The sequence below is a fragment of the Podarcis muralis genome, chromosome 8 (genome assembly GCF_964188315.1).
Source record: "Podarcis muralis chromosome 8, rPodMur119.hap1.1, whole genome shotgun sequence".
NCBI classification, from domain to species: domain Eukaryota; kingdom Metazoa; phylum Chordata; class Lepidosauria; order Squamata; family Lacertidae; genus Podarcis; species Podarcis muralis.
Window position 1 is genome coordinate 52,889,335 of NC_135662.1, and position 26,755 is coordinate 52,916,089.

At 40.6% G+C, this 26,755-nt stretch overlaps 1 protein-coding gene across 4 annotated transcripts in view; it reads right to left on the reverse strand.

The window, feature by feature from the left end:
* RTTN (rotatin) overlaps window positions 1-26,755 on the reverse strand; it is a 91,869-nt gene that overhangs the window by 63,365 nt on the left and 1,749 nt on the right. For 2 of the 4 annotated variants that reach the window (XM_077933189.1, XM_077933188.1), the window contains exons 2-22: window positions 25,701-25,888; window positions 24,657-24,852; window positions 24,262-24,348; window positions 22,491-22,581; window positions 22,006-22,120; window positions 21,736-21,886; window positions 19,875-20,040; window positions 18,466-18,641; window positions 16,238-16,353; window positions 15,214-15,384; window positions 12,833-13,045; window positions 11,267-11,379; window positions 10,256-10,382; window positions 9,660-9,785; window positions 8,083-8,199; window positions 6,934-7,070; window positions 5,970-6,144; window positions 4,538-4,637; window positions 3,261-3,349; window positions 1,687-1,804; window positions 483-579 (exon numbers count right to left, since the gene is read on the reverse strand). In XM_077933189.1, the coding sequence (XP_077789315.1) occupies window positions 483-579; window positions 1,687-1,804; window positions 3,261-3,349; window positions 4,538-4,637; window positions 5,970-6,144; window positions 6,934-7,070; window positions 8,083-8,199; window positions 9,660-9,785; window positions 10,256-10,382; window positions 11,267-11,379; window positions 12,833-13,045; window positions 15,214-15,384; window positions 16,238-16,353; window positions 18,466-18,641; window positions 19,875-20,040; window positions 21,736-21,886; window positions 22,006-22,120; window positions 22,491-22,581; window positions 24,262-24,348; window positions 24,657-24,852; window positions 25,701-25,888 (2,869 nt within the window). Of the gene's footprint in view, window positions 1-482; window positions 580-1,686; window positions 1,805-3,260; window positions 3,350-4,537; window positions 4,638-5,969; window positions 6,145-6,933; window positions 7,071-8,082; window positions 8,200-9,659; window positions 9,786-10,255; window positions 10,383-11,266; window positions 11,380-12,832; window positions 13,046-15,213; window positions 15,385-16,237; window positions 16,354-18,465; window positions 18,642-18,824; window positions 18,845-19,874; window positions 20,041-21,735; window positions 21,887-22,005; window positions 22,121-22,490; window positions 22,582-24,261; window positions 24,349-24,656; window positions 24,853-25,700; window positions 25,889-26,755 lie in introns of those variants that run through there. The other 2 variants (XM_077933190.1, XM_077933191.1) reach the window with 2 other exon arrangements.

Here is a 26,755-nt window from a genome sequence, read left to right on the forward strand (position 1 = left end):
TTTCTGCCACGTCTGGCATCGTATCAAACATAAGGTGCAATAAACTGGATGTGGTTTGCCCCAAACGGCCCGGTGGGCCAATCTTCATGACTTGATGAGCCTAATTAGACCAACGGGTCAAATATTGCTCAGTTCTTGCTTATAATTTACATTTAACTTTGCTGGAACAGGGAGAACAAATACAGTGGTACCTCGGGTTAAGTACTTAATTCGTTCCGGATGTCCATTCTTAACCTGAAACTGTTTTTAACCTGAAGCACCACATTAGCTAATGGGGCCTCCTGCTGCTGCTGTGCCGCCAGAGCATGATTTCTGTTCTCACCCTGAAGCAAAGTTCTTAACCCGAGGTACTATTTCTGGGTTAGCGGAGTCTGTAACCTGAAGCGTATGTAACCTGAAGCGTATGTAACCTGAGGTACCACTGTATTTTGCTTGGTAGAAAAATAAAGGAGCATAAAAGCAGTCACTATAAATCCACCTACCACATCTCTTTTCTTGATGCCTCATCAAACAGTAGTAGACAAAGCACTGCTGCTGCTTCACTCATGACAGCACCATAATCTTGGAATAACAAGCAAACTAAGAACAGAACAAAAAGAATTTAAAATATTTCTCCAAGCAGCCTGACCACGGGGTTATACGAATATTCAAGTCTGCTGACGACACAATCCCATGCATCTCTACTCAGAAGCAAGTCCCATTGTTCAATGAGATTTACTCCCTGTTAAGCGTGCAAAGAATTGCAGCCTTAAAACTACTAATTACAGTAGAACTGCCAAGTTTGGATTTGCTTTTTAAAAGTAATCCATCTCCAAGAATTACTAGAAATATTAATTCATTATATATAGCTGCAGGCGAAGTAATAAATACATCTTTAAAGTTTTTGGAAAGAAAATGCTAAAACGAAACAGCATTTAGAAATAGGATTTCTCCAAGGGCTGATTACCTATTCAGATGTTTAATCTGAGGTTCACAACAGTGAATCAGCAACCTCAGAACATAGTGAATCAGCTCAAAATTGTTGACAGAGTTTTGGAATTCCAGACTATTGGTAATCGTGGCCAGTGGTTCTGGGGTCAAATGAATCAGGAGGCAGCAATTTATTTACAAGACCAATGGAGTTGAATTCCAGTAATCAAAAACCATTCAATGAGTATATGAGAAACTGGTACTTAAATTACAGTATTCTTTGACGGAAACAGAGGCTGCAGTCCTAAGGACTAAGGAGCAAGTCCCTTTAAAACAGAATAATTTGTTTCCAAACAAACATGTGTAGCAGGAACGGGGAACCCATAGTCCCAACACTTAGAGGGCTACGGTTCCCTGACAACTGGCTAATGGGGGCTGTAGCCCAACATCTGGAGGTTCCACAAGTTCCCCATCTCTGACGTGTAAGATTGTGCTGTACGACAGAAACAGATTTTTTAAAAAAAGAAACAGATCCACTTAACATGCTAAATCGATTCTATGTAATTCATTAAAAACTAGTTTAAAAGTAAGCCTTTGGGGCCGTCCTAGCCTTAATATCTGAAGCAACAATGTGCTGTTGGACATTTAAGCCTCTAACCGAATAAATAAAATGCTACACTCCGGTAAAAATCCTACCCTCTTATGGCTTTTGCATATCCCCCATTAATGGACCGACAAGGCTATGCACAGTTTTTAGCTATAATTCTGTAAAGTTACCTCTAAATAACACCAGCAAGACAGATGGCTGGTTGGCCAGGGAGAGCCGCTTTGCTGGATCTGCATATGTAAGTTTCCGTAACAGGGTAAGACATGGCAACATCATACACGCCATAACCTGCCAAAGCCAGAAAATGTTTCATTAACAGCGATGCATTATGCCATCCGGCACTCTGCGTACCTTCTCTCTTTTTCCCCAACCCTCTCTGCTTCCCTGGAAACTTAAAAAGAATTCAAAAAGCCTACTTAAGCCCTAATTTTTCACTTTTCTTTTAATATACAGGTCCATTGTCCCAGGCCTAGAGGACCAATGACCATTTTTAAACTCATGTTTGAATATTCAGGTGTAAAGGTATAAATGGAATGGAACGAGTTCACAACATGTCTTTCATCTTTTTCATCCTTAGGGCATTTTCATCTCTCTGTAACACTCACAAAGGCTAATAAAGATGGAAATTTGAAAGACATTCAAGGCAAATATAGAATGCATTATCTCTTGCTGTGGTGGCAAGTCTCCGCAACTGGGATGTGTCTCAGTCACAGGGCAGAAGGCAGGCATAACCTGGTTCAGTAGTACCATCTTGGGTGGAATAATTATTACAAGGATGAAGTAAGACTACTCATACCTTTACACTTGGCTCCACTCAAAACAAGGAAGTTTGCAAATCTGAATGAATAGAAGCCTCATATATCACTGGTGCAATTAATCCATAATCCTAAACCACGGTTCACATTCATATCCTGGTTCTGATAACTATCTGTGACTCGTGCAAACCACAAAATACTTTCCCATATTTTGAGGGAAAAGGAACCCATGGTTTGTTCAAAATTGCAAGACAAAACTTTAAAAGTTCTCCCTTCACATAAAGAGGGAGGAAAGCACACTGTGGCTAGTGACCACACCAGAAAAAGAAAACCTGTTACTGAGACTTTGCAGACTGTTTATGTCTGATTTTTTATTAGATTATGTTTAACTGGATTGTATTAAGCAGGATTTCATTGTATTTTTGCTGTTTTGTGCATGGTTTAGCACCCAAGGATTACAAACATAGCGTTTCTTCTTCTACTATATGCCAAAGCCAAAAATGAACATTCTTCAAAATACTTATTTCCCAGCTATACCTAATCAAAGTCTAAATAGTATTTTTATCAGATCAAAAAAAATTGCCCACCAAGAATATTGAAGGCACAAACCTAGAAAGTTATTTGATAAAACTATTGTGAATTCTTAAATTGCAAGTCTCTTTCCCTAGATTCAGAACTATGGTCATTGGTTATTTTTTGTTGTTACATACAGACTGATGATAACAGGTTTAAAGAACAGGAAGTTAAAAGATCTCTTCCACTGAATTGCATGTGCTTAATCACTATGTTAAGGTAAGAGCCAAATAACTCAATTAGTTTTGCTCATCATGTGGAAATACTAAAAAGTGGGGTGTTCAATTGCCTATTTTTACAACTGCATTTTTAAAGTATTTAATTCTTATATGAAATATTTTTTATTGAACATACAGTAATTTGAGATGGAAAGTGGAGGCTGAAAAAAGTCACATCCTGTTGTCATTCTGTTTTACCTTGCCATCCTGGTCAACACATTCAGCAAAGTATGAAAGTATTTTGTCTATGACACCCATCTTTTTGATGATTTCATGCATTTTAGAATCTAGAAAGGGGAGTAAGACAGAAATTAGCAGGACTCAAATGCTGGGCACATGTGTTATACACATGTACTAATAATTGAGCACCATGTTTTGAAGACACTTGTGGGTTGCCATATTTCAAAAAGTAAAACCCAGGACACCCTGAAAGTGTGCCTCTTTTGGGGATTCAGCAGCACATTTGCAAACTGTGTGAACACCAAACAACCACTGCAACCAAGGACATCACTGCAACCTAGTCTACTGCCCACAACAGTCTCATTTTGGTGGGGGAGGGGACCTGTGGGTGCCATGTTGGCAACCCCTGCTCTGGGCCATGCAAAATGTACAACATGGCATCATCGTTATAAGAGGTATCCCATTTCATTAGTTGCTACTCACAGTGACGGGAACACTCAATTGCAACAAAGCCATGTTTAATGTTTCAGCTCGGCTAGGACCAACCTTGGCTCCTTATCCCTCCCTTCCCGCAACTGAGTATTCTACCTGAGTCACAAAAATGTGCGTAAATTTTATTATGATTTAGAATTGCACTCTAGCTCCCAGTCCCATGCTGATGTCATTTTACCTCTCTAATAGGCTCTTTCAGGTAAGACAAGTACCACAGTGGAAATCTCAGCTTTGGCCAGATGGGCAGAAAGCTACTATTGTTGAATGCCCCACCAGGCATAACAATCAGAAAGTACGAAAACAGGGTGTTTCAGGGAAGGATGTGGCACCTTTATGCAGTTTGGGCCCCTCAGTTACATCAGCTCAGAGCTGCTAGCAAAAAAAATTACAGGAAACCACCCCACACATCCTCTGCCCTGATCAGTGTGAACTGGCAGGGTTTGGGATGTGGTAGTGGATCTGCAGCTCCACCCCTCCATAACCTAAGTTACAATTGCTTCCGTAGTGTCTGAATTCGCTTGTTTTCTTGCTCCCTCCACATCCCTTTTGCTATTGTCCCCTGTATATTAGATTGTAAGCCTGCAGGTTTTTTTAAAATAAATAAATAATATGAGTCGATGGGGAGCATACCTATTACAATTGTCAGAATAAATCATTCATGAAATAATCAATCCAGGTCACAAGATTATCTCAAAAGGGGTTAGATGGAGCATCCATCCTAAAACATTATGCCAAACTACTCCCAAGGAGAAAGTAACTCTGTGAACTACTGCTGGTAAAAGTATGTAGGAAAAACACTTTACCTTGCATAATTACAGCTAGCTGCTCAGCTGCTGACTTCCTCAAAACTAGATCAATTGTGTCCGAGATAAAGATATCATACAGCTTTTCAACAGTCTCAGCCTAAAAATAAAATGATACATACCATTATCTATCTGGAAAAATATTTGCCTTCGTAATCCCATCAGGGGCAGAGACACCTTCAGCTCAATCATATAAGGGTTATTTGATTTGATGTTGCTTCATTCTGCCTTATGTTAAGTGGCTAGAGGGGATCCTTTGGGCACAAGCACAGTATCAATTTAGCGTATTTTATACTAGGGCAAGGGAACCTGTTGTTGGACTCCAACTTCTATCATTCCTGATCAGTGGCTACACTGGTTGGGGCTGACTGCACAGCAATTTGAGGACAAGAGGTCTTACAAAGTCCCTAAAGTGTGGGGAACGTTTCGCCTGCCAGATGTTGCTGAACTACAACTCCCATCATCCCTGGCCATTGGCCACACTTGCTAGGGCTGATGGAAGTTGTTGCTCAGCAACATCTGGAAGGACAAAGGTTGTCCATACCTGCTCTTAAAGTACTGATGCCAAGGTGTTCGTTTCTGCATATGCCACAAACTCCTTCTTTAGCTTTGCTCTACAGGCAAACTGTACAGCGTGGGTTTTGCTGTGCTTGGGGCCGCATTGGAAGTAAATTTACTTACAATGTAATATAAAAAGTATAAGAATTCCAGGTGGATACCAGTGCCTAATTCTGCACCTGATCTTTCTGACAGCTGCCAAGACAAGCTCGATCCTACGCTTGGTCATTAATTAACCATGGTGCAAACAAAAGCCTCTCTTTGTTTCTCAACTCACACTGTCTTACCAATAACCTCATCAATAACTATAGACATTCCTTAAGAAACTCCTTTACCCCTGCTTTGTACATGTCACTGATTCCCAGATATGATCTGGACTAAGGACGCTTTGCCCCACTTGGCTCAGAACCTTCACCTTTAAGACCACCCAAACAGACTGAAGTTAGAAACATGGACTAACACATTTCATTGGTTAGCATTACCTGAAGTATCCCTCAACAAGTGCCAGTTGAGTGACCTTCTGCCTCAGGAACCCAACTTTTTTAAATTGCTTAGACAGTCTCCCTGGATCTCTTCCTCACTCAGGCCATTCCACGCTTCGTTCAGTCTGTTCGACCCCATGACAGCAGATTCTTTCACCCCACAGCTTGTTCTCTCCTCTAACCTGTTCCTTTCCCTCCTTTCCATATCTATCATTTTCCTCTGGATCAGTCACATCCCTCAGGTCACAGTGACTACCAGGAAACCCACGCTTCTCCTCAAAGCTGGCACAGAATATTTTCAACAGCATCTTCAACACTAGAACCCTCTTGCATTGGGGGATACAGCTCCAGTTCAATGCTAGCAATCTCTGTTAAAAGGCTCCTTTGTTCACCTTAAATACTGACTCTCTTGCTGAATCTCCCAGCTTGAGTTCAACAGTCTTATCCACAATAAGTAAGTTAGGGATGCTTGAAAGGACACTACTTTGTGGTAGTGGGTGCCTCAGGGTTGCCTCTTCTTCAGTCGTAAGATGAAACATCAAGTGTTTGAGCGCCGTGGAACGGACTCTGAGGAAATAAAATGTATGCTTTGAATTTTCCCTAGAAAACATTTCCTGTTCTTCAGTTTATACCCAATGCCCTGAAATTTTAAAGTAGACACATATATGCAGAAATGCTTGGTGTTCAGTCCCCATCCCCTTCTAAATAGGATGCAATGTTTTCAGTACACCTGCTACTTGAACTTCCCCAATATCTTATACCACACTGGGCTGAAGTAGTGTTTGAATATATAAAGAACCAACCAAATGATAATTTCTAGGGGGTGGGGGGAGGAAACTGCATTGATCAGCTATCATTCAACGCTGATAAGGGTTACTCTAAATGCAACTGTCATGTTCTACAAGTTGGTTTTATTATTTTTCCTACTACAGCTTACTAATGTCTGAGAAATCCTTCCTTCAGATTCAAACAAAGAGTCTCTTCAGCTGCTCACTCTACTTCAGTGGCACCCAACTATGTCGCCCTACTTATTTGCTCCTGCACTTTTCCAATCAAGTGTCTGGAGATCTACGGATAGGCCTTATTTATTTAATTCTGAGCATCTTGATGGTGCTACTTTTCTCTGAGAAAATTTATTGAGTGGGAGCATTGTCCCTTACATTTTATTCCCCCTTTCCTTGCTTAAAGTAGTCCAAATTAAATTTCCATAGAAAAATTGCTATTGGGGTGTCCAGTACCACCTGCACTTGAAAGACAATCTAGTTCATCTAGAATTCTCTGCAAGAAGCAGGTCATAATGACAGATGTAATGCCAGTCTTCCTCATACACAAAAAAAATATTGCAGATATACTCACAATGGTTTTTTTGAGAACAGAAGACGCAAGGCAGCTTTAAGTCTTGTAGTTCTGGGGAGAATCCCTTCTTTTTCAGCATTTGTTTCACTCAGTGAGAGGATGCAGCTACCCAGAGCGTCTTCTGTGTCTGCATAGCCCTAAGTGTGCATTTAAAAGTTCACATCGGCCATTTAACAGGATAATAAGTCATGCACTGTAATAATTTTCTTGGCAACAGTAAATTCAGCCTGAGTAATGGGCAATTTCAAGTTTGTAGGCCAAATTCATTTGATGGGTGATTGCTCAACACCATCAACACTATATGAACAAGTGCTCCACCAAATTTTTGAGAGGTTCAGTTATAATTTCAGAAGACTGGACATGTTTCATTATTTAAAAAGAAAAAGAAAAAAGCCTTTGTACATTTTTCATACCAGTTCACAACCACTGTTCCCTTGCTTGGCTGCTGCATCAGAGGGGAGTATGAAAGGGTATATGGTTCCATTGCCCCCCATCAATCCTGATTTGCCCCACTGTTCTGGCAGTTTCTTTATTTTATTTTATTTTCAAATTTCGAAAGATCAACACACACATTCCAAACTGTTCTGGCAGTTTCACTACACACCAAAGCTGTGTGGCAAACCTTTCACCCCAATTTGTATTTCATGAATGAGTGAACATGTATGCTCACATGTTTCTTAAACGTGACCTCTGGTGTTTCGGATCAGCACTACTATTCTCATGGTCATAAAATGGCTGGGATTAATCTCATGAGAAAGGAGGAGCAATGATTCTACAGCAAATTGAGCTACCAAGAAACTTCAAGATGTACAAGGAAATCTATAACTTGTCCCCCAAGTCAGGATCAATGAGGATTTAAGATGGTTAGGAAGAATAAGGTTCTGAAGAACTATTCAGAAAAATGTTGGATAATCCATTTGAAATTAAGCTTTCCCATTTCGAAATAAGCCTAATGCTACATTGTTCTCCAGCATTCACTCAGAATATCCAATGAACAAGTATATTGATTGCTCCTCCATTCCTTATTTGCCTGGCCGCCATGTTTATAAATATCCATCTTTCCCTATTGTGTAATGTCATTGCTGCTCCTATTGGCAAAGCAATTAAGCTTAGTTCAAGATAAACTGTGCTCCGAGAAGGCGAAATTACCTGAAGAATTGGAACAACAGGATAGAGGGCCTCAATAAACTTGTTCCAGGTCACTGCTGCCATCATCAATCGGCCCTGAAGAAGATACATCAGCATAAAAGTGGCGGCTGAGCACACCTGTTTTAATGAGAGAAGGCAAGGTAGCAGAATAAAGAGTGGTCAAACCAATTTGTTGGTGCCATAAAGGGAAATTAGGCTTTGCCTTGGAAGCTTTAACATCAAATAGTTTTGTGCTTTGTTTGAAATCCAACTGTGGTGAAATACTATCATGAGCCTACTGTTATCAAGTGCAAGACTCAGCTGCCTTGTAGCAAAGCATCCACCAAAAAATGGCAAAAAGAGCTTCCCTGCCTTAAGGTTTAGGGCATGTTTTACAACTGGTGGTTGGCTTTGCTTACTTCCCACAGAGCAGACTGATTGCAATGGGGGGATAAATCTCAGCACAATACCTGAACTTTATTCTATCCTTTGAGTACATGTCAACAAAGCTGGTACCGAATCTCTGGTAAGAAATCTCTGATCTGAACGTTTCTCACATTCAAAATGAAGAACAAGCTTGAAAAGGTATGGAACCATTCCCTGAAGGCTCAGAAACCCAACAGTATGATGGTAGACATTGACTGTGTCTCCTTTCACAACTCAAGATATAGAATAACATAGCTGGGTCCCAGATGCATGACAACAAATGTACTTTCCCACACCAGTCTACCTGGGGGTCCCTTCCAACTCTACAATTCCATGATCACCTGAGTGCCTAGACCACTTCCACATAGGATGGGCTGCATCTTGTCCACATTTTCAGGTTGAAAATACTGGGTGGTATTCAAGTCAGTTTTACTCAAGAGTTAACCTATTGAAATTAACTAACGTTCATTTATTTTAACGGGTCTACTCAAAGTAAAACTTACTTTAATACCACCCTTTGAAAATTATCTATGACCTGACAGTGCTCTGAGCACCTTTACAGACACTAGCAAATACACTGTCAAAACAAAGATATGAGAGATTTTATTCTAGTAATGCCTTGCAAACTTGTCACAATTGTTCCTTTTACTATCAACACACCACCTTATTCTCTATATACAGTAGCTGCCATAATAGAATATTTCCTCTGCCTGAAACAACATAGTGCTGCTAGAAGCAGTTGTGTGTTGTTTTTTTACATGCAACATAAAGCATAAGCTCCAGATAAGGAGTCTTCAAAAGTTCAGAAAGCATGGTTACATATTAGCTTCAGTGAAACTTTATATTAGCTTCACTGAAAAACAGCAGGGACAGTTAACACTATGAAGAAAAGGGCCACTTGGCAAGGCCTCATTTCCCAGAATCCAAGTCCCCTGAATGGGAGAAGAGGAGAATTTTGTTATGATGACATCCTTGGGCTACACAAAACTTAGTCACATAAAAAAAAAATCTTCAAATTCCCCACCATTCTTATGACTCAGTTGAAACATTCTGAGGTAAATTCCACTGAATGAAAGAAAAAACTTTGGACATTTAGAAAGTCCTTTGGTGTATGCAATACCTCTCAACATACTGATTAACTCACAGAGGATAAGATGAACAAAATGTAGTACCTCATGATGGGAATCTTGAAGGCCAAAACTACAGATTTCATAGAGAACTTTGGGATGAAGCAGAAAATGTATTCCATAGCTGACTGAAGAAACAGGTTTAGTGGCATTATGAATTCCTAAACATTCCTAGAAAGAATACATAAAAGACAGCTAAGTATTGTCTTGACAATATTGAAGCCATGCACAAACAGTCAAGCTATTTTCAGCAAGATAATAATGACACCATTAACTAAAATGGATGCTAAGGGCTGGGCTGTTGGCTCTGTTTATCTGCCTTAAGCGAGCAGCTTTTTATATACACCAAATGAGAAGAACTATAATAAAGTATGATTTAGCAGGTGGGCAGGGAATAGAGACAAAGAAATCGTGTAGACACATCCCTCTCCTCTGTGAAACTCAGCAAAATCTGAACGTGCTCAGGCATAATTCATGCCAAGCAAGCTTAACATCATACAGCAAAACGCTGGGTTTTCAGCCCAACACGACTAAGGCAGCTTTTGAAATGGACTGTTCCTATGAGATTACTAAATGGTAGGGAAGAAAAAGAAATCTTTCTTTAGCTTGGAAGTAAATTGCAAGCCATTTTAAATGCTAACCTTAACAGTTTTGAGGCAGTAGCGATAGGCTTCAGTTCGTATATTCGGCAGAGGATGGGACAACAGATGGAGGAGAACCTTCTGACTCTCTGCCTGCAGCAACGGGCTAGCTTGGGCAGACTTCCAGCTACAAACAGAAATAATTCAATACGAAGAGAAATTAATTGCTCTGAGACATGGGCAGCCAATTCGTTAAGCCTTGGGGTGCAGATTCCCCCTAGCCAAGGCACTCGGGAGCTTACAACTAATTCAGTTACTTCCTCATCTTTTGTAGCTGTGTGGTTAATTGCTAGACTGTCGACTTTGGCCACATCCACACCATACTTTTAAAGCAGTTATGCCGCTTTAACGGCCCCAGCGTCTCCCAAAGAATCCTAAGAACTGTCATTTCTAAGGGCACTGGGAACTGTAATGCTGTGAGGGGCTTCCTAGTAAATTTTCGCCTCAACAACCCTTAACAAAAGTAGAGCTTTCAGGATTCCTTGGGTGAAGCAATTACTTTAAATGTATGGTGAGGATGTGACTGATTTCTGAAGAAACATATGCTACAGTGCACTTTCCTGTGTCAATGTGGGGGCAGTGGTACGGTGTTGGGAGCACAGCTCTGCAACTCTGCCCTACCATACAGGCTGCTACTGCTTTATACAATTTAAAGGGTGCCCTTTAACCAACATTCTTAAGGCGGACTACACGGATGGTGGGATCCTTGGGCAGGAGTCTCCTTCTTCACATGTACTGCCCTGCAAATCATCCTGTGTATCTATAGCACTACGTAAGACAGGCCTGCAATCCTATACACACTTACCTAAGAGGACAGGATTGCAATCTTACTTCCAGATAGGAGTGTATAGGATCGTGTTGTAAGCCAGAATTTACTACTGGCTAAATTTATGACAGACAGACAGCGTAACAATTTAAGTATAGCCTCATATTTTTAAAAATAGCCCTGTACTCTTCTCTCCAGCATCATGACATGGGGCTTTCTTGCAAGTTAAGTTGCCATATGCTTACATGTCTGAGCAAATGCTGAGGAATTCCTGAAGTAGAGGGAAGTGCTGATGATATGGGAGACTTTTTAGGGCCTGTTCTACCATCTCCAGTAGATCAAGAAGATTATTTTCTCCCTACAAAAGAGTACATATGAATCACAGAATTTAATTTTTTTAAAAAAAATACTGAAACAGGTCACTTAAGGGTTAATGAACAAGCATTATCTTCCAAACAAGTAATCATTTGCTAATTACAATGGATGCAACTAGGAATAGTAGCTGTCAAAAATGCAACACGTACACCCAAAACCAGTCTATAGCAGACCCATTAATACCACCATGTAATACACTTAAATAACACAAGAGTGAATTTTATTGGCAAGTAGGACCAAGGATAGATCAAGCATGCCTAAGCCTGCCCACACTGCAGCGTGATTTCACTAAGTTGTACAATCCAAGAGGGGTGTACTGTTGAAATATCATAGGGCAATAGATGGTTCTCTCAAAATACCTCCAATAACCTTAGTGGAACTCATTATATGGCAGGGTGTGTGGCACTACGGGAAGATCATTTATGTCAACACAGCTAAGAGAACTTCTAAGGTTCGTCACGAGTAGCAATGTGATTTTTTTTCCCCACACAGAGGGAACAGTAGAGAAAAGGAAGTGTTTTGGATAGTGATGGCAACAGGTAAATAATATAATATGTAAAACACAACAAACTGACATACCCGTTATCGTCATTATCTTGCTACATCTTAGAACTAACCCTATTGTGAACAGGGCTAGCTCCTGAGATGTAACAAGCATATATAACATTAAAACAACTTGATGACATTTTTTACCCATGCAGCAGTCAGGCCAAGCTGTCCTCTCTCCCGGCAAAAGACACTTTCTCACACTCCTCACTACCCAAGGATGAAAAGAACTCAGAATGGTAAAACGTAGGACCTTCACTCTCTTGCCCTTATTCTGGAACACTGATGAAATCATTCTTCAACAAAGGCTGTAACCCCCTTACACAGTTACACTGCCAAATCACTGTGGTCTTAAGGAAAGTCACTATTTGTGGTCTCCCCCCCCCCCCCATGGTTCGGATGCATGGCTTGTATCCACCAGGAGCTTGGCATTCAGTACCGTGGGCCCAATTTTATGTAACTCCCTTCCAGCTGAGGTAAGACAGGCTCTCTCCCTGCTGGTGGCTACTGAGATTTTAAAAACCTACGTTCTGATTTTATAGTTTTGACTGGAGTGAGGGGGGGAGGGTTGCACCGAGTTACTAATACACTGCTTATGAGAGCATTATAATTAAGTGGTATATAAATTGTCAAGAACAGATTATTATTATTATTATTATTATTTCATTTACAGGTCGCTTCCCATGAGGCATCCTGAGGTGATTTACAATACAATAAAAACACACAGAGCAACTGCATATATAAGAACAGCCAAAACATTTGCATATATCAAAACAATTTTTTTAAAAATATATATCCGAAAGCTATTTAAAAGGACACCACCACAACATATATGAAAATCAACTGGAATAAAATTCCCCCCTTGGATCACTGAATTCAATGTTTCCTACCTCCTTGTGGACTTCCGCCATAAAGTTACAGGTACACTCAACAGAATAGGCAGCCTCTGCAGCTTGTTTATAGATGCTGTAGTTTTCTGAATTCATTTGTTCCAAATAAGCTATGACAGAGTCATGAATACTTGGATATTCCAAGGAGAAAGGCATGTCCACGGCAAGGTCAAATAAAGCTGCTAGTAAACTCTCTGGTAAAACACTGTCAGCCTTAAGAAAGGGAGGACAGAACAGACTAAGAGTCTATTTGAAAACAAGTACAAAAATTAAGTATTGTTTTTATTATGTTATTTATTGACCATTTGTAAATAATTTTTAACACAAACAATTCCCTCAAAAAAAAAAAAAAAAAAGAACATTTATCTGCAGGTGTGCTAAGCTAACATTTTTATTCAAAGCGATGTGTGTGGTCATGAGGTGGTACCTATAGAATTTGAACTAAATAACAATGCCAAAAAGTGATCGACTGGCCAAGGCAAAATCCTATATGAGGTTACAGTTGCAATCTCCAAGTTAGATAAGGCTGTGTATTTTGAGTTCAAAAAGCACTGCACAGGGAACAACCCCTAAAACCATACAGAAACTGCACAAAATTTGGCAGCCCATCTCTTAATGACAGAAGTTCACCAATATAACACATGGCACTATCAGTGAGCTTCTGAGAAGAATTTAAGGCTTTTCAAATTCTGGGCCTAGCATGCATTACTCCACCTCCTTTATTACTTCCCTTCAGGTCATTAATCTGAGGGCATCAGATTCTACACATTCTGGTGTAGCAGCAACTGTTAAGCGATGGTATCCTAAGTACTGGACTTCCCCTCTAAAAAGGGAAGAGTACACATACAATAGTTCAGAACAAGACCTTTCTTACTTCAAAAAAAAAATATCGCAGAACCCCCGGTATACATGTTGCAGCATTGCCTTCCAGATGTTCTAGACCACAGTTCCCATGATCCCTGAGGATCAACAGTAATCGCAGTCCACCAGATCTGAGGGCACCACATTGGCTAGCTACTCCACCCACAAGCTACCTATTTTAGAAAGTACAGTGGTACTTCTAGTTATGAACTTAATTCATTCCGAAGGTCCGTTCTTAACCTGAAACTGTTCTTCACTAGTGGCGTGCTTTTGCTAATGGGGCCTTTTGCTACCGCTGCGCTGCCAGCACACAATTTCCATTCTCATCCTCAGGCAAAGTTCTCAGCTCGAGGTAACTCTTCCAGGTTAGTGGAGTTTGTAATCTGAAGCATTTGTAACCTGAGGCATTTGTAATTCGAGGTACCACCTGAATTTACAGCAGCTGGATCCACACAATCTTCAGCCAGCATCTTTGCTGTGCTTTTGCAGCTACAGCTATGCGTTTATTGCCCCTTACCATTATCAAGAAGCAACAAAATTAAAAGAGAAGGCCTGCCCCATTCCCCATCAGTATGGGTGTAAATAGAACTAAGGCCTGCTTCACATGATATTTTAAGTACGTAAAAATTCTCTACGTGCAGGATACATACTGTGTGCATCAGCCCTAAAGCACATCTGGATTAACTGGGATGTAGGCTGAGCTACGTTATTTTCTTTAACCACCAGATGGCAGACAGCACACCTAATCCACATTTTAAGATTTACTGTTTCTTTATAATGCTCCAATACCAAATACTTTAAGACACAGCGGGGTGCTAATGTTTTATCTCAGCTTCATGCATGCATAATCTGCATGAACAGCACAGTCTTTTGATAGTTAACCAATGTAATAAGGATTTTCCCCCCAAAAAACTGAACTCTTCAGAGTCACCTCTCTGTACTGAATAAGATCACGAAGCACCTGCTGATCCCATGTCAAAAAAACCCCCACACATAAAACAATAGTATCAGCTAATTATTGCCTAAATGCTTTCAGGAACTAGGGAGAACATATTACTTGGTTATTGCTAATGAAATTTTACCTATTGATATGATCAAACTTAAACCACCTGCTTCCAGGAATGCATTTTAACCTTTTAAAATTAATCTTGTCTACAAGGAAATATTTATGGAGCACATTTTCCACTTTTTTCAAATACAGGCAAACACACACACACATACAAATTATCTGATGTCTGTTACTGACTGTAGCAGACTGGACACTTGTCATTAGAGAATAAAGCAAGAATTAAAGTTCAAATTAGATGCATTCATTTTTTGCCCCAAGTGAAGTTATAGCGCATATCACTCAAAAGAATAACTACACCACATTCCGCACTGATTTTACTTATTTTCTTAATATGTATTGTGTATTTGTAATAGGTCTTTATTTAATCTGAAGGACCATATAAATCTTGAAAAGTACTTTCTACTCAAGCAAGCTTTTTTTTAAAGTAGTCTTTCAAGTAGTGAAGTCTCACCTTTTCCACAGGGATAAGTGATTGCAGTAACCGAACGGTGAAAAGTGAAACACTAACATATGCCATTCTGTGGTGGATGATCACAAGCTCAGGCTGCTCTGAACTTGCATTATTTTTGTGGTAGGACATGGTTTCACCCAGGGTATCTAGGACTCCAAGCAGTTTTTCCTTCTGCAAATTAAAAGGAAGTTCATCAAGTTCAATATTTATGAACAGTATATGACAGGGATATACTCGGTCATTACAGGAGATACTCTTAGAACAAGATAAACGACATCCAGTGAATTTCACACATGTGCTCTCATCTTTTCAAAGACTTTTTCAGCTTGTCCTCATGCTGTAAGATGGTTCCCTACCCTACAGCTCATTAGAAATACAGTATAAAGTTATTTTAGTCTCCTCAACCGTTACAATTCACTGGAGAAGTCTGTTGCACATAGGGATGTGGTTCCTCATTGGGAGGAAACATGGGAGGAATTCTGTGTCTTCCCTCCCCCAAGGACTTCTCCCTCCACCCACCCCCCCAAAAAAAAATCTGTTTCTGCTGCCTTCAGTTTTCCACAAAATTTCCATGTTTTCTTGCATGGTTTCAAAATGTTCTGAAATTTTGTGTCTCTGCTGCCTCCATATAACTTTTTCTGGAAAAGTAAGACCTGCTATAGCAGGGCTCCCTCAGGGGTGGCACCCCCGCTGTGAAAATTCCTTCTTTCCATAAAAGTCCAGCGAGCCCCTATGTTATCTGCTTCTCAAAAACAAGTTTATATGTTTGATTCAAGCAGAGCATTCTTACACAGATTAATTGATGAATAGCTGTTTTGGACTTCTAAGGATTTGTCAAATTATTATATTACTAGCCAAAATGGGGGGAGGGGTATAGCTTCTTTAAAATATATGTATATGCGGCCCACTCTAAATTCTAGACATAAAATGGACTAGAAACCGATATAAAGGAAATGGAGGTTTCTAAGCCATTTTTACAAAGGGAGACTCACAAACCCAAGACACAGACATCGGAGATACTCACAAGTTCCAGCCCAAAGAGACTGTTGTCTTCCCAAACATCTTCAGACACGGCATCAGAAATAAGCAGCAGGTTCTCGGCCAGACACTCCAGAACGTGCATGGTCACTTTCTTACTACCTGAGAATTTACACAGGTAAAGGTAAGGTATCAGAGAAGGATATTACAGTAAGGAATTTCTATTAATGAATTTGGTTATTGAGATCCACTACAATCTGGGTTAAGACTCAGTTTCAGAACTGAATTAGCCATGAAAACCCTGATGGATATCCTATGTAATGCAAGAGACAGGAGAGCGTCACCCTGTTACTTCTGCTTGCTCTCTCCACAGGTTTTGATACTATTGACCATGGTGTCCTCCTGGAACAACTCAGTGTGATGGGTATCAGAAGCACCATATTATCTTCTGAGCTTTATGGCTATGTTCAGCACTGGAAAGAGAGAGTAGCACTCTGGCACTTGTAGTCCATGCTATATCATTGTTAAAACATCTGCACTTGGTTGCCCATCTACTGAGCCAGGTTCAACATACAGTGGTACCTTGGGTTAAGTACTTAATTCGTTCCAGAGGTCCGTTCTTAACCTGAAACTGTTCTTAACCTGAAGCACCACTTTAGTTAATGGAGCCTCCTGCTGCTGCTGCTGCTGCTGCTGCTGCTGCTGCTGCTGCCGCGCCGCTGGAGCACGATTTCTGTTCTCATCCTGAAGCACTATTTCTGGGTTAGCAGAGTCTGTAACCTGAAGTGTATGTAACCTGAAGCATATGTAACCCGAGGTACCACTGTACTTGTATTACTCTACAAAGCCCTGAACAACTTATGGCTAAGGTACCTTAGGCACCACCTAAACCCTTATATCCCAGCTTGATCATTGTGACCATCCACCAGATGTTGGTTGTCCCCCGAGCTGGGAAGGTCATTTGACATCAGCCCAAAATACAGCATGTAGTGTCATCAACCCAGTCTTATGGAATACTCTGCCAATACAGTGGTGCCTCGCAAGACAAACACCTCGCAAAACGAAAAACTTGCAAGACGAAAGAGTTTTCCGTTTTTGAGTCGTTCCGCAAGACGAATTTCCCTATGGTCTTGCTTCGCAAGAAGGAAGCCCATAGGGAAATCTCCGGGGACCTCTTTTAAATGCTGGCGGTGGGGAGCAAAGCCTTTCGCCCCCCCTCCGGCCTTCAGAAGAGGTCCAGGAAGGCCGGCGGGGGCCGAAAGGCTTTGCTCCCCACCGCCAGCATTTTAAAAGCGGTCCGGGATAGCAGGGAAGCGCGCTGCGCAAGCTCCGGGGACAGGAGGGCTTTGCTGCCGACCGCCAGCATTTTAAAAGCCCCTGGGACAGCGGAGACTTCGCTGTCCCGGGGGCTTTTAAAATGCTGGCGGTCGGCAGCAAAGCCCTCCTGTCCCCGGAGCTTGCGGGGCGGGAGGTGGGGAGAAGGGCTTTTCTTCCCACCGCCAGCCTTCAGAACAGCCTTCTGAAGGCTGGCGGTAGGAAGAAAAGCCCTTGTCCCCCCCCCCCCCAGCCTTCAGAAGAGGTCGGGGGACAGACTGTCCCCGGACCTGGTCTGAAGGCGGTTTCCATAGGAACGCATTGATTGATTTTCAATGCATTCCTATGGGAAACCGTGCTTCGCAAGACGAAAAACTCGCAAGAAGAAAAAACTTGCGGAACGAATTAATTTCGTCTTGCGAGGCACCACTGTAGAGATACAGCAGGCACCTCCTGTTTCAACATTTTGTTCCCTGCTAAAAACTTTTCCTGCTACTTGCTTAGCAAACTCACTTAGTGACCTTGGTGAAGTCACTGGCTCTTGCCTGGCATTTATTTGGTTATAGTGGAAAGATCACTCAACTAGATGGAGTTGCTCAAAGCTATAAAATGAGTGTAAAGCAGAGGTGAGGTCAGTAGCAAACACAGAAATTGATTTCAAAAGAAGTTTGTTTTCATGATGGCTGCTGGACACATTAATAAAATTTAAGTTGCTCGGATTCCTAGCAAGAGCCCACAGAATGCACAGAGATTCACAGCAGGTAAATATGTTCTGCCGGGTATCCTCATTTCATGCATACAAATTATTTTGAGTTTCATTAGTGTGCATATATATATATATATACACATATATATATGTATATGTATATGTATTTCTTAACATTTTGAATGAATAGAAGCTTCAGCTATAGAACACCTGGCCTATTATAAGCCCAGAATTCCTTTTTTAAAAAGAATTACCTGTTCTTAGAAGAGGCACAGCATATTCTAAAACGGCTACACAGAACTGAGGAAGGCTAAGCTGTTGGAATTGTAACTCTAAAGTATCCTCATTCTCTAGTTCTGGAAGGTCAATATGGCCCATATCCAAAGGTGAGTGAACTCTTGAATTCGCATTAGCATGAGAACTGCTTCCACTGCAAAAAGCAAACAAACAACCTTATCAATACACAATACAACTTATCCTACTATTTGCAAGCAGCAAAAAGCAAACTGCATAGGAAATGTTGCATGGCAAATGCTGTAACTGGAGGACCACTTTTGGACGTCTGGTGGCACTTTCTTCTACCTTCTCAATCCACACCTCAAACCCAACATACCAGTGGTATAGTCTTCTCAATGCACCACTGTGATGCACAACATAGGCAGAGTGTTCCTTTTACTCAGCTTCTCCTACTTTTGGTGAAAAACCTTGCCCACGTTGCTTCTATAATCACTGCATAAATTGGGTGGAAATTACCATAAAATTAGGCCAAGCTGTCACAATACTGCAGCCTTCAGACAGAAGGGGTTGAATACAAGAAGCTGAAGGTACAATCACAAGGCTATTTTTAATAGTAAGCTAACAAGATGGCACTGCATCGCTTTGCTGGTTTACAGAGCCTGGTGTGTATTACTTTTTTGGAACAGGAGTACAGGGAACATTTATTCTTCATATTTAAAAAGAAACACCACAATTCCAAATACTACATTTTGCATGCTGTCTGCCAAGGTAATTTGGGACATTCAAAGTTGTGTTGCTTCTTGACTAAAGGTAGTGATTAACGAGCCAGTCATCAAGTCTCTGAAAAGAGACACGTTTTCTTCTACCTGCTTATTAGCTCTGCAGTTATTTTCGTTCTTGATGAAGCCCTGCTTCACACAGGAGCACTGAGCAGCCTCCAGGTGACTTAGCAGCTATCAGTTACAAGACTCCAGCTGCTCTGGGAAGCCCATGCCAGTGGGCATTCATTCATTCACAATAACAGTAAGCAAAAAGAAATGAACTGAATTACGTGGTTCATTCAGCATGCATGACCCTCCACCTATTATTGTGTTAACCCTGCATGTATGGGGATCTTAACATGTGGTTTTCTCAATCAGTTCTAAGAAGATGGCTCTATATCTGCACCCCTTTGCCTATGCACTGCTGTCCCATACAGGAAGTCATGGTCAGTGCTTACAGTGCAGTCCGACATTTGTAAAGATTTCTAGACAGGAATAATAGAATTTAAAGTTTCAAGCTTGGTTCTATAACGCATGAGTCTAGTAACACACATTTAAAGTACAGAAGCTCCAATCTTTAATTTGAAACAAACAAACAAACAGAGGCTACCGACTGAAATAGGATAACAAGTATATGGTATACAAAAAAAATGTTACTGGCCAACCTTGAAGATACTGCATCCCAATCTTGACCATCACCTCTGGGACGCTGACCTGTACGTCCTATCACGGAAGGTCGAGGACTACTACTTCCAGGGGATGCATTCTGAGAATGAAGGGATCTTCTAGCATCTTGGCCATAAGACACTGAGGAATTCTGGGAAACGGTACCTTATATGACATTAATGACAATCAGGCTTTTGTATGCAGCAAGCATGTAACAAATAAGATGGACACTTCAAGAAATTTACAGTTTTTTCTATCCAGTAGAATACAATTGAATATAAGCCAGGATTTAGGTCAACATTCAGAATGCACTTCAAACAAACACTGGAAAGACTGATATTTTTGCTACTAAAAAATTATCTAGAATAATTCTTATTTTGCTAGGTTTCTTTCCACTATATATTTTTTTAAGCAATGGAAATGTTTTTTTAAAAAAACTTGTAAAAAGACTTGCTTTAATGAATTATGCTGTGAACTTTGATCAAATATTTGTCTTCAGATGCATTCCTTCTGTATTCAAGCTCACGTGGTGAAGCTAAAAACTGCTAAGGCAGAGAGAGGCACAATCATGCGATAGCTTGAGCTGTGGATCTGCCAATTTAAACATCAACAGCTATATTAACATCCTATGTGAGGCAAGCAGAACCGAACTAATTATCTTTGCACTATTTGCCTCAACAACTCTCTATTCTCTGTTGTATCTTTGTGCCAGTGCAATTGTGTATCAACACTAGTTGGATACACTATCTCTTGGGAGTCTGAATCTCTTACCAACTTCCTGTCGATAAATACTTTGATTCCCAGAAAACACACTGTTGTTTCAAGCAAAACTCAGGTAAATATGAAAAATATCTAAGGAGGAACAGGCTTCTTAGCTGCAGGAAGCATAAATAATATCGGAGAGGGGTTATGGTTTTGTTTGTTATTACATTTTGTATTTTTGTATTTTTATACTGTAACCACCCTGTGATCCTCAGATGAAGGGAGGAATATAAATTTATAAATAATAATAAAATATGCAAGGCAAGTCTAAATCCTGACCATCTGTATTTTCTCTTCCTTCATGTTCACCCCGCCTGGTATCAGCAATGTGGACTGAATAGCCGTCTCCAGCAAACAGATAAATGAAGCATGTTATATATTGGTATAGTTGGATACCAGTAAACATTCACCTACATATATTGTTTGGAACAGTGTAAGATAATAATGGAATCATCCCATATCTCAACTTGTTTATTGCCATGTTTTCTCACCACCACATCTGATTTATTGTTACAATGATATAATTCTGGCTAAGTCAGAAATGTATTGCACTATGTCTCTCAATACTTGGAAGATAAAAACATGAAAACAATAACATACACACACAAAAGAAGTGTGCAACATTGTGGAAGAAGAAACCTAAGTGGCATCTAATGGTAACTTAGCTACTTTATGAGTTGTGAAGTGCTTGTCCATAATACTGCTACGATACATTTGGAGGAAGTATGGGGTTAAAAATGCATACAAACAAACAAGAATGCAATTATATATACAATTTTTGCTATAACTATAAATTATTTAATAGATAGAGGGGGAGAGAGAAACAAAGTATTTGGCCAATGTCTAATCAAGAGTCAATTTATCCTGATTTAGCTATATCTTTTTGTTGCCTATCCTTTTCCGACCAAGTGGAGATTTTTAGTCCTGTCTCAATCTGTACTCAATCTGTACTGAACTGTGCTGAAGTTGGCATTCTTTTGATATGTGTTTTTATTGTTGATTTGTTTATTATTCAATTGTTTCAGGAAACTTTATGGGAAACAATTCATCAATGAAATGAAAGAGAGAGGGTGGCAGAGGGGAGAGAGAGATACAAACCAGTTTCACTTGAGACAAAACTTGGATCTCTATGGAAGTTCAGTCTGTTTCTTAAGAAGCTACATAATTGCTGCAGACATAAGACAGCTTGTAAGGCTAAACGGTGTTGTCCATCTCTTCCGAAAGCCAGTGTTGTTAGCGACAGAAGACTCTGAGGTAAACAAAAGTCATCCATTATTAGAACTTAGGCCTAAACATATATGCAAGCAAGGCAAACCAAAAACCACTAACACTTCTAAATGAAATATTTTAGTTAAAAGCATTTCTAACCTGAACAATCTTTGGTCTCTGAAGAAATATCTCAGCAGGAAAGTCTTGCATGATGACATCTTGTAGAAGCTCACAGGTATTCCAAATTAAACTGTGATTTTTGCTTCTCAGTGAGCTGTAAAATACATTTGAACTTTTACTGCGAACTTGCTTTGCAAAGCTATAGTAATCAACTCTTTATACTCCATCAGTGGCATAATTTTATATCTGATTTGATTATATTCCACCCTATCACCAAGGCTCAAGGAAACTTATTTTTTAAAACAACACACACACACACACACACACACACACACGCTGGGTGGGTGGGTGGGCAGGGAGGAGAGGAGGCAAAGAGGTAGCGCTTTCATTAATAATTCCATGCATGGCTCCAGAACAAACGAAAACTGCTGCAGTTCTTACAGAACTTGCACTTTAAAGAAGAAATGTAGCAACTTTTATTCCCTGTCACAGAACACAACAAAGCTATAATTAATTTCACATACCTTTCACTTGATGAAAGAACATGTCTATCTGTTGTGGTCAGGGATAACCATGGAAATGTAGAAAATTTCAAGGATTTCACGCCGTGTTTCACTGAGGATGGAAGAAAGGCTATTTTTACTGTGTGCCATATACTGAAACACAGAGTAAACAGGTATCATTCAGTGTTTCCATTGCAGAAACTGATAAGCACTCCTATAGCGGATGACTCTTATCTTGTTTCCCCTTCCCAATATACCTTTGTCATTGTTTGAAACCTACAATGCCCAACACTAATTTTCAAAGGCTTAAATGGTAAGAAATGTATCTCAACGCCATCCTTGAAGCTAGAGTTTTCTTTGTTTTGCTTTGCCCTGGATCCATTTTCTAAATGTAAACTAGAGGGGGGAAGCTAGGGATGCAATCTAAAAGATTATTAACAGAAGCCTATCAGAAAAGACAAAGTGGTACATTTTTGATGAAACCATTTTGATCCAAGGTTACATTTTTGAAAAAAAGAATACTGTAGCTATTAGTTCCACCTGCCAAAAAGGGCTGGTATCCAAGCACTTCCTTTTGATTGCATAAAATTCCAACACTGGTATAAAACTTACTTCTAAGTTGTTGATAAGTTCAAATCAATAGTTGAAGATCCCCTCCTCCTGGATTAACTCTTTCTCGGGTGTTAGTTTTTCTGCCTCCCCCTGCCCCGCCCCATGCCACCTATCTTTTCTTATATACCTGATTCTCAATCTGTTGCCCAGGGGCATAGCTAGCTGCTCCGGCACCCGAAGTAGCAGGGACAGGGTGAGCTGCCCAATGGGGGCAGCACAGCGATCCGTGCATCGGGTTGCCACAGAGATCCGCGCACGAGGGTGGTGCGGAGATCCGCCAATGAGGGCGGTGTGGCAAGCTGCCCACGGAGTCCGCCTGGCAGGCGCAAGCTGCACTCTGCCGTTTCGGGCAGTGCAGGGCCCCGAGCCACTGCGTCACTCCCAGAAGAGACGCGTTGCTGGGGTACGCTGCAGGCCAGGCCCCGCAGTAAGTGCCGCCCCCTGCGGTGTGCCATTTTGTCACCCCCTCAGGGATGACACCCGGGTCGGACCGCACCCCCCACACTCCCCTTCCTATTCCCCTGCCATTGCCTAGTCTGTACCTTTCTTTCAGTCACATTGGCTCTGGGATCCTCTCCCTTAAGCTTCCCTACATTAAGGATCTTTTCCCTATCTTCATCCTGCTGCACAGCAAGGCTAGGCCTATCTTTCCCCTCGATGTGAGGTTTTAATCATAGCCAGACTGTCAATTTGCCAAGGAATCCGGTTCCTTCCTTTTATCAATTATCACCTGGCAGCAGCTATGCTATTAGTATGGACATGAGAAATCCTTGCACCCGAATTTCCTTATTTTCTCCTGACTTCCAATCTACTTTTCTTGTGTGTTTTGTCTTTTAGATTGGAAGCAAAGGACACAACTTTTTTTTTTTAAATGGCTCTATAAGGTGCTCTGGGAGCCTGCTGAAAAAAACATTAAAAGTCTTAAAAAATAAATATGTATTTTCCCCTTCCTTCATTCCATGATATATCAGCTCATCTAACTGGTGTCCAAGGCTTCCACCACCATAACCACAATACAGGTGGGTTTAGCTATTTAAAAAACACCAATAAAACAAAAATAAAAAGGAAGAATCTTTAAACAAGGTTGAAACTTCATTCCTTCTCATTGGTGCTCAACCACACTAACAAATCTAGAAAACTATCCAACATATGTTTACTTCATTTTTATAAAGTTACCTACCAGATAGCTGTTTTGGTGGTATTCCCATCTCTTGCAAATTATTTCCCCCTTGATCAAAGTATCCAGCATTAGCTTCTTCTGACAATACTTAAAAATATAAAACCATAGTAAGTAGCAGCATTAACTGTAGCTTCATTTTTTTAAACTCTATGGATCATATACAGTCATTTTTCCTTTTTAAAAGTAGATCTATTTCCTTCCAGTATTTTCATTTTTGAAGATTTATACTTTCAAATCGCCAATTCTCTGAAAATCACTGAAGGGATCAGCAGTCACAAACACAGATACCATTAACAAAGGTTTAGCATCTGGGCTAAATAACTTGATATTTTCAATACAAGGCCCACACTTTGCAAAATAAAAATAAAAGTGCTGTGTATAAAGGTGTAACTTACCTATATTAGTCACTGCTGGCAAGGGCGTTTGATAAGACACTTCCTGATAATCAGCAGAGATTTCTGAAGGCAACACAAATAGCCCATCCAAAATCCCATCAATCACAGCCTGTAGGTTTGGATCCACATTTGGACGAAGTTGAGTGAAAAACTCCACTGCCCCAATCCCAACCAATTGTTCCACAGCAGATGGATGCTAAAATTAGAAAGATGATATGAAGTTAAAAAACGAAATGGCAAATTCTCCAAGCTTTTATTTGTTTAAATGTGCCTTGCAAGAAAAAGCCCATCCAAGGCAGCATACAAAAGATAATTAGTTTCATATGCTTCTAATTCCTGGACCCAGGATGGATTCAAAATTCTGGAATGGCCAGGCTAGCTTGCTGGTGAGGTGATGGCCTAGGTACGGGTTGTTAAGCTAACAAAGCAAATGGTTCCATGTTAGAGAGCAAATGGGTGGACCTTAAATCGCTGGTAGGTAGAAAGACAAAGGCCAAAGTTGAGAGTTGAGTTGTGTATGTGAGCTAGAAGGTAGACGCAAGGGTGTAGGCTGGGCAGCTGAAAGACAGAGCCATGCTTGATTTCTGTTGGAATCCAAGGCTATATCTATGGGAGAAACAAGAACCTCTTGGAGCGTTGATGCAGTTGTATATATGTGTAAATAAATCATATATCATAAAGACACCACAGTCTCTGCTGTTCCTCATTCCAAAGGAAACACAAACACTGGGTAAGGGCCTTGAACCCCTGGAATCTTGCATTGCTCAGAGATTGGGGTGGTGTGCAAAAATTATTTAGCTTCATATGCATAGCAGAGGATCTCAGAAGGAGCTGTATTTAGAAGATAACCATGTATTGAGCATCTCATTCAAGTCACCTTTCAAAAGAAATACATAATGGCATATCATTTTGCTTTCCAATGTTCTTTTAATGCTGAAGTAACTTTACATTAAGTGGGGTAACATGTAAGTACTTTTCAGCATGGATATGGACGATAGATGGTTTGCCATTTTCAGGAACATGTAACAAAACAGATAACTGTACCTTCACCAGGTTGCTCACTAAATTCAGAACCTCTTCTTTCATTGGTACTACAGGAAAGTTGAACCACTCCAGAAGACTGAGAAACAGGAGTTTTTCTTGAACCAAGTCATCATATGTAACCAAGTTGTGATCCAATTTACACAAAATATTTCTAAGAGCACGTTCTCTAATTTCAGCCAGCTGATGACCTGTTCAAAAAAAATGAAATGAAAATGGAAGAAGTTTCAGAAGTTCAGCTGATACTTTAAATCAGATGCATTGATTATTCCCAGTAAGTTCAGCTCAGAAACCAGCTTCCCAAGTCTTTAATCCCAATACGTGTTAAAAAGGTGGTGGACTCTCCTCTCCTTCATGGGAGGTTTTAAAGCAGAGGTTAGATGGTCATTTGTCAGGGATTCTTTAGTTGTGGTTCCTGCAGTGCATGGGGCAAGACCCTTGGGATTACTTCCAACTCTACAATTCTATGATTCTAAGACTTTAAACCTTTAAACAAATAAATCAAGAGAGGCAAATACATTTGGTAATGGTACTACACAGAAAATTTCAGTTGATCCTCTACTCTGGACCATAAGAAATACATATCTGCTCTTCATTTCCATACCTCTGTCACTCACATACTGTTTCCCCCTTCCCACCCATCCCCCACCCCATAAACCATTTTTTTATCTTTCTTCATGAGCAACAGCAACATGATTTGACCTTAAAAGCTGCCACTCAGAAACTAATCTTTTAGCAAAAAAAAACACCTAATAGGTTTACATATGCCTATCTCTGCATCAAACTGGAATATATAAGCATCATGGATCTAATTCAGAAAGCTTTTAGATGGTGCAACTATAGGTGAAGACCAGCAGCATAGTGTCAGTTGTAGGCCACTGGGGTGGGCACACTCCAGGCAGTGGGCACCAGCCCAGCCCTCTCTGCTGAAGTGACCCCACCCCCACCAAAGCAAAGCAGAGCATGCTGAACCACCTGCACAGCCATGCAGAGTGGAGCCCAGCGGGCCAATGCAGCCATTGGTGGGCAGAGAGGAGCATCAGGCCACACTGGGGGTG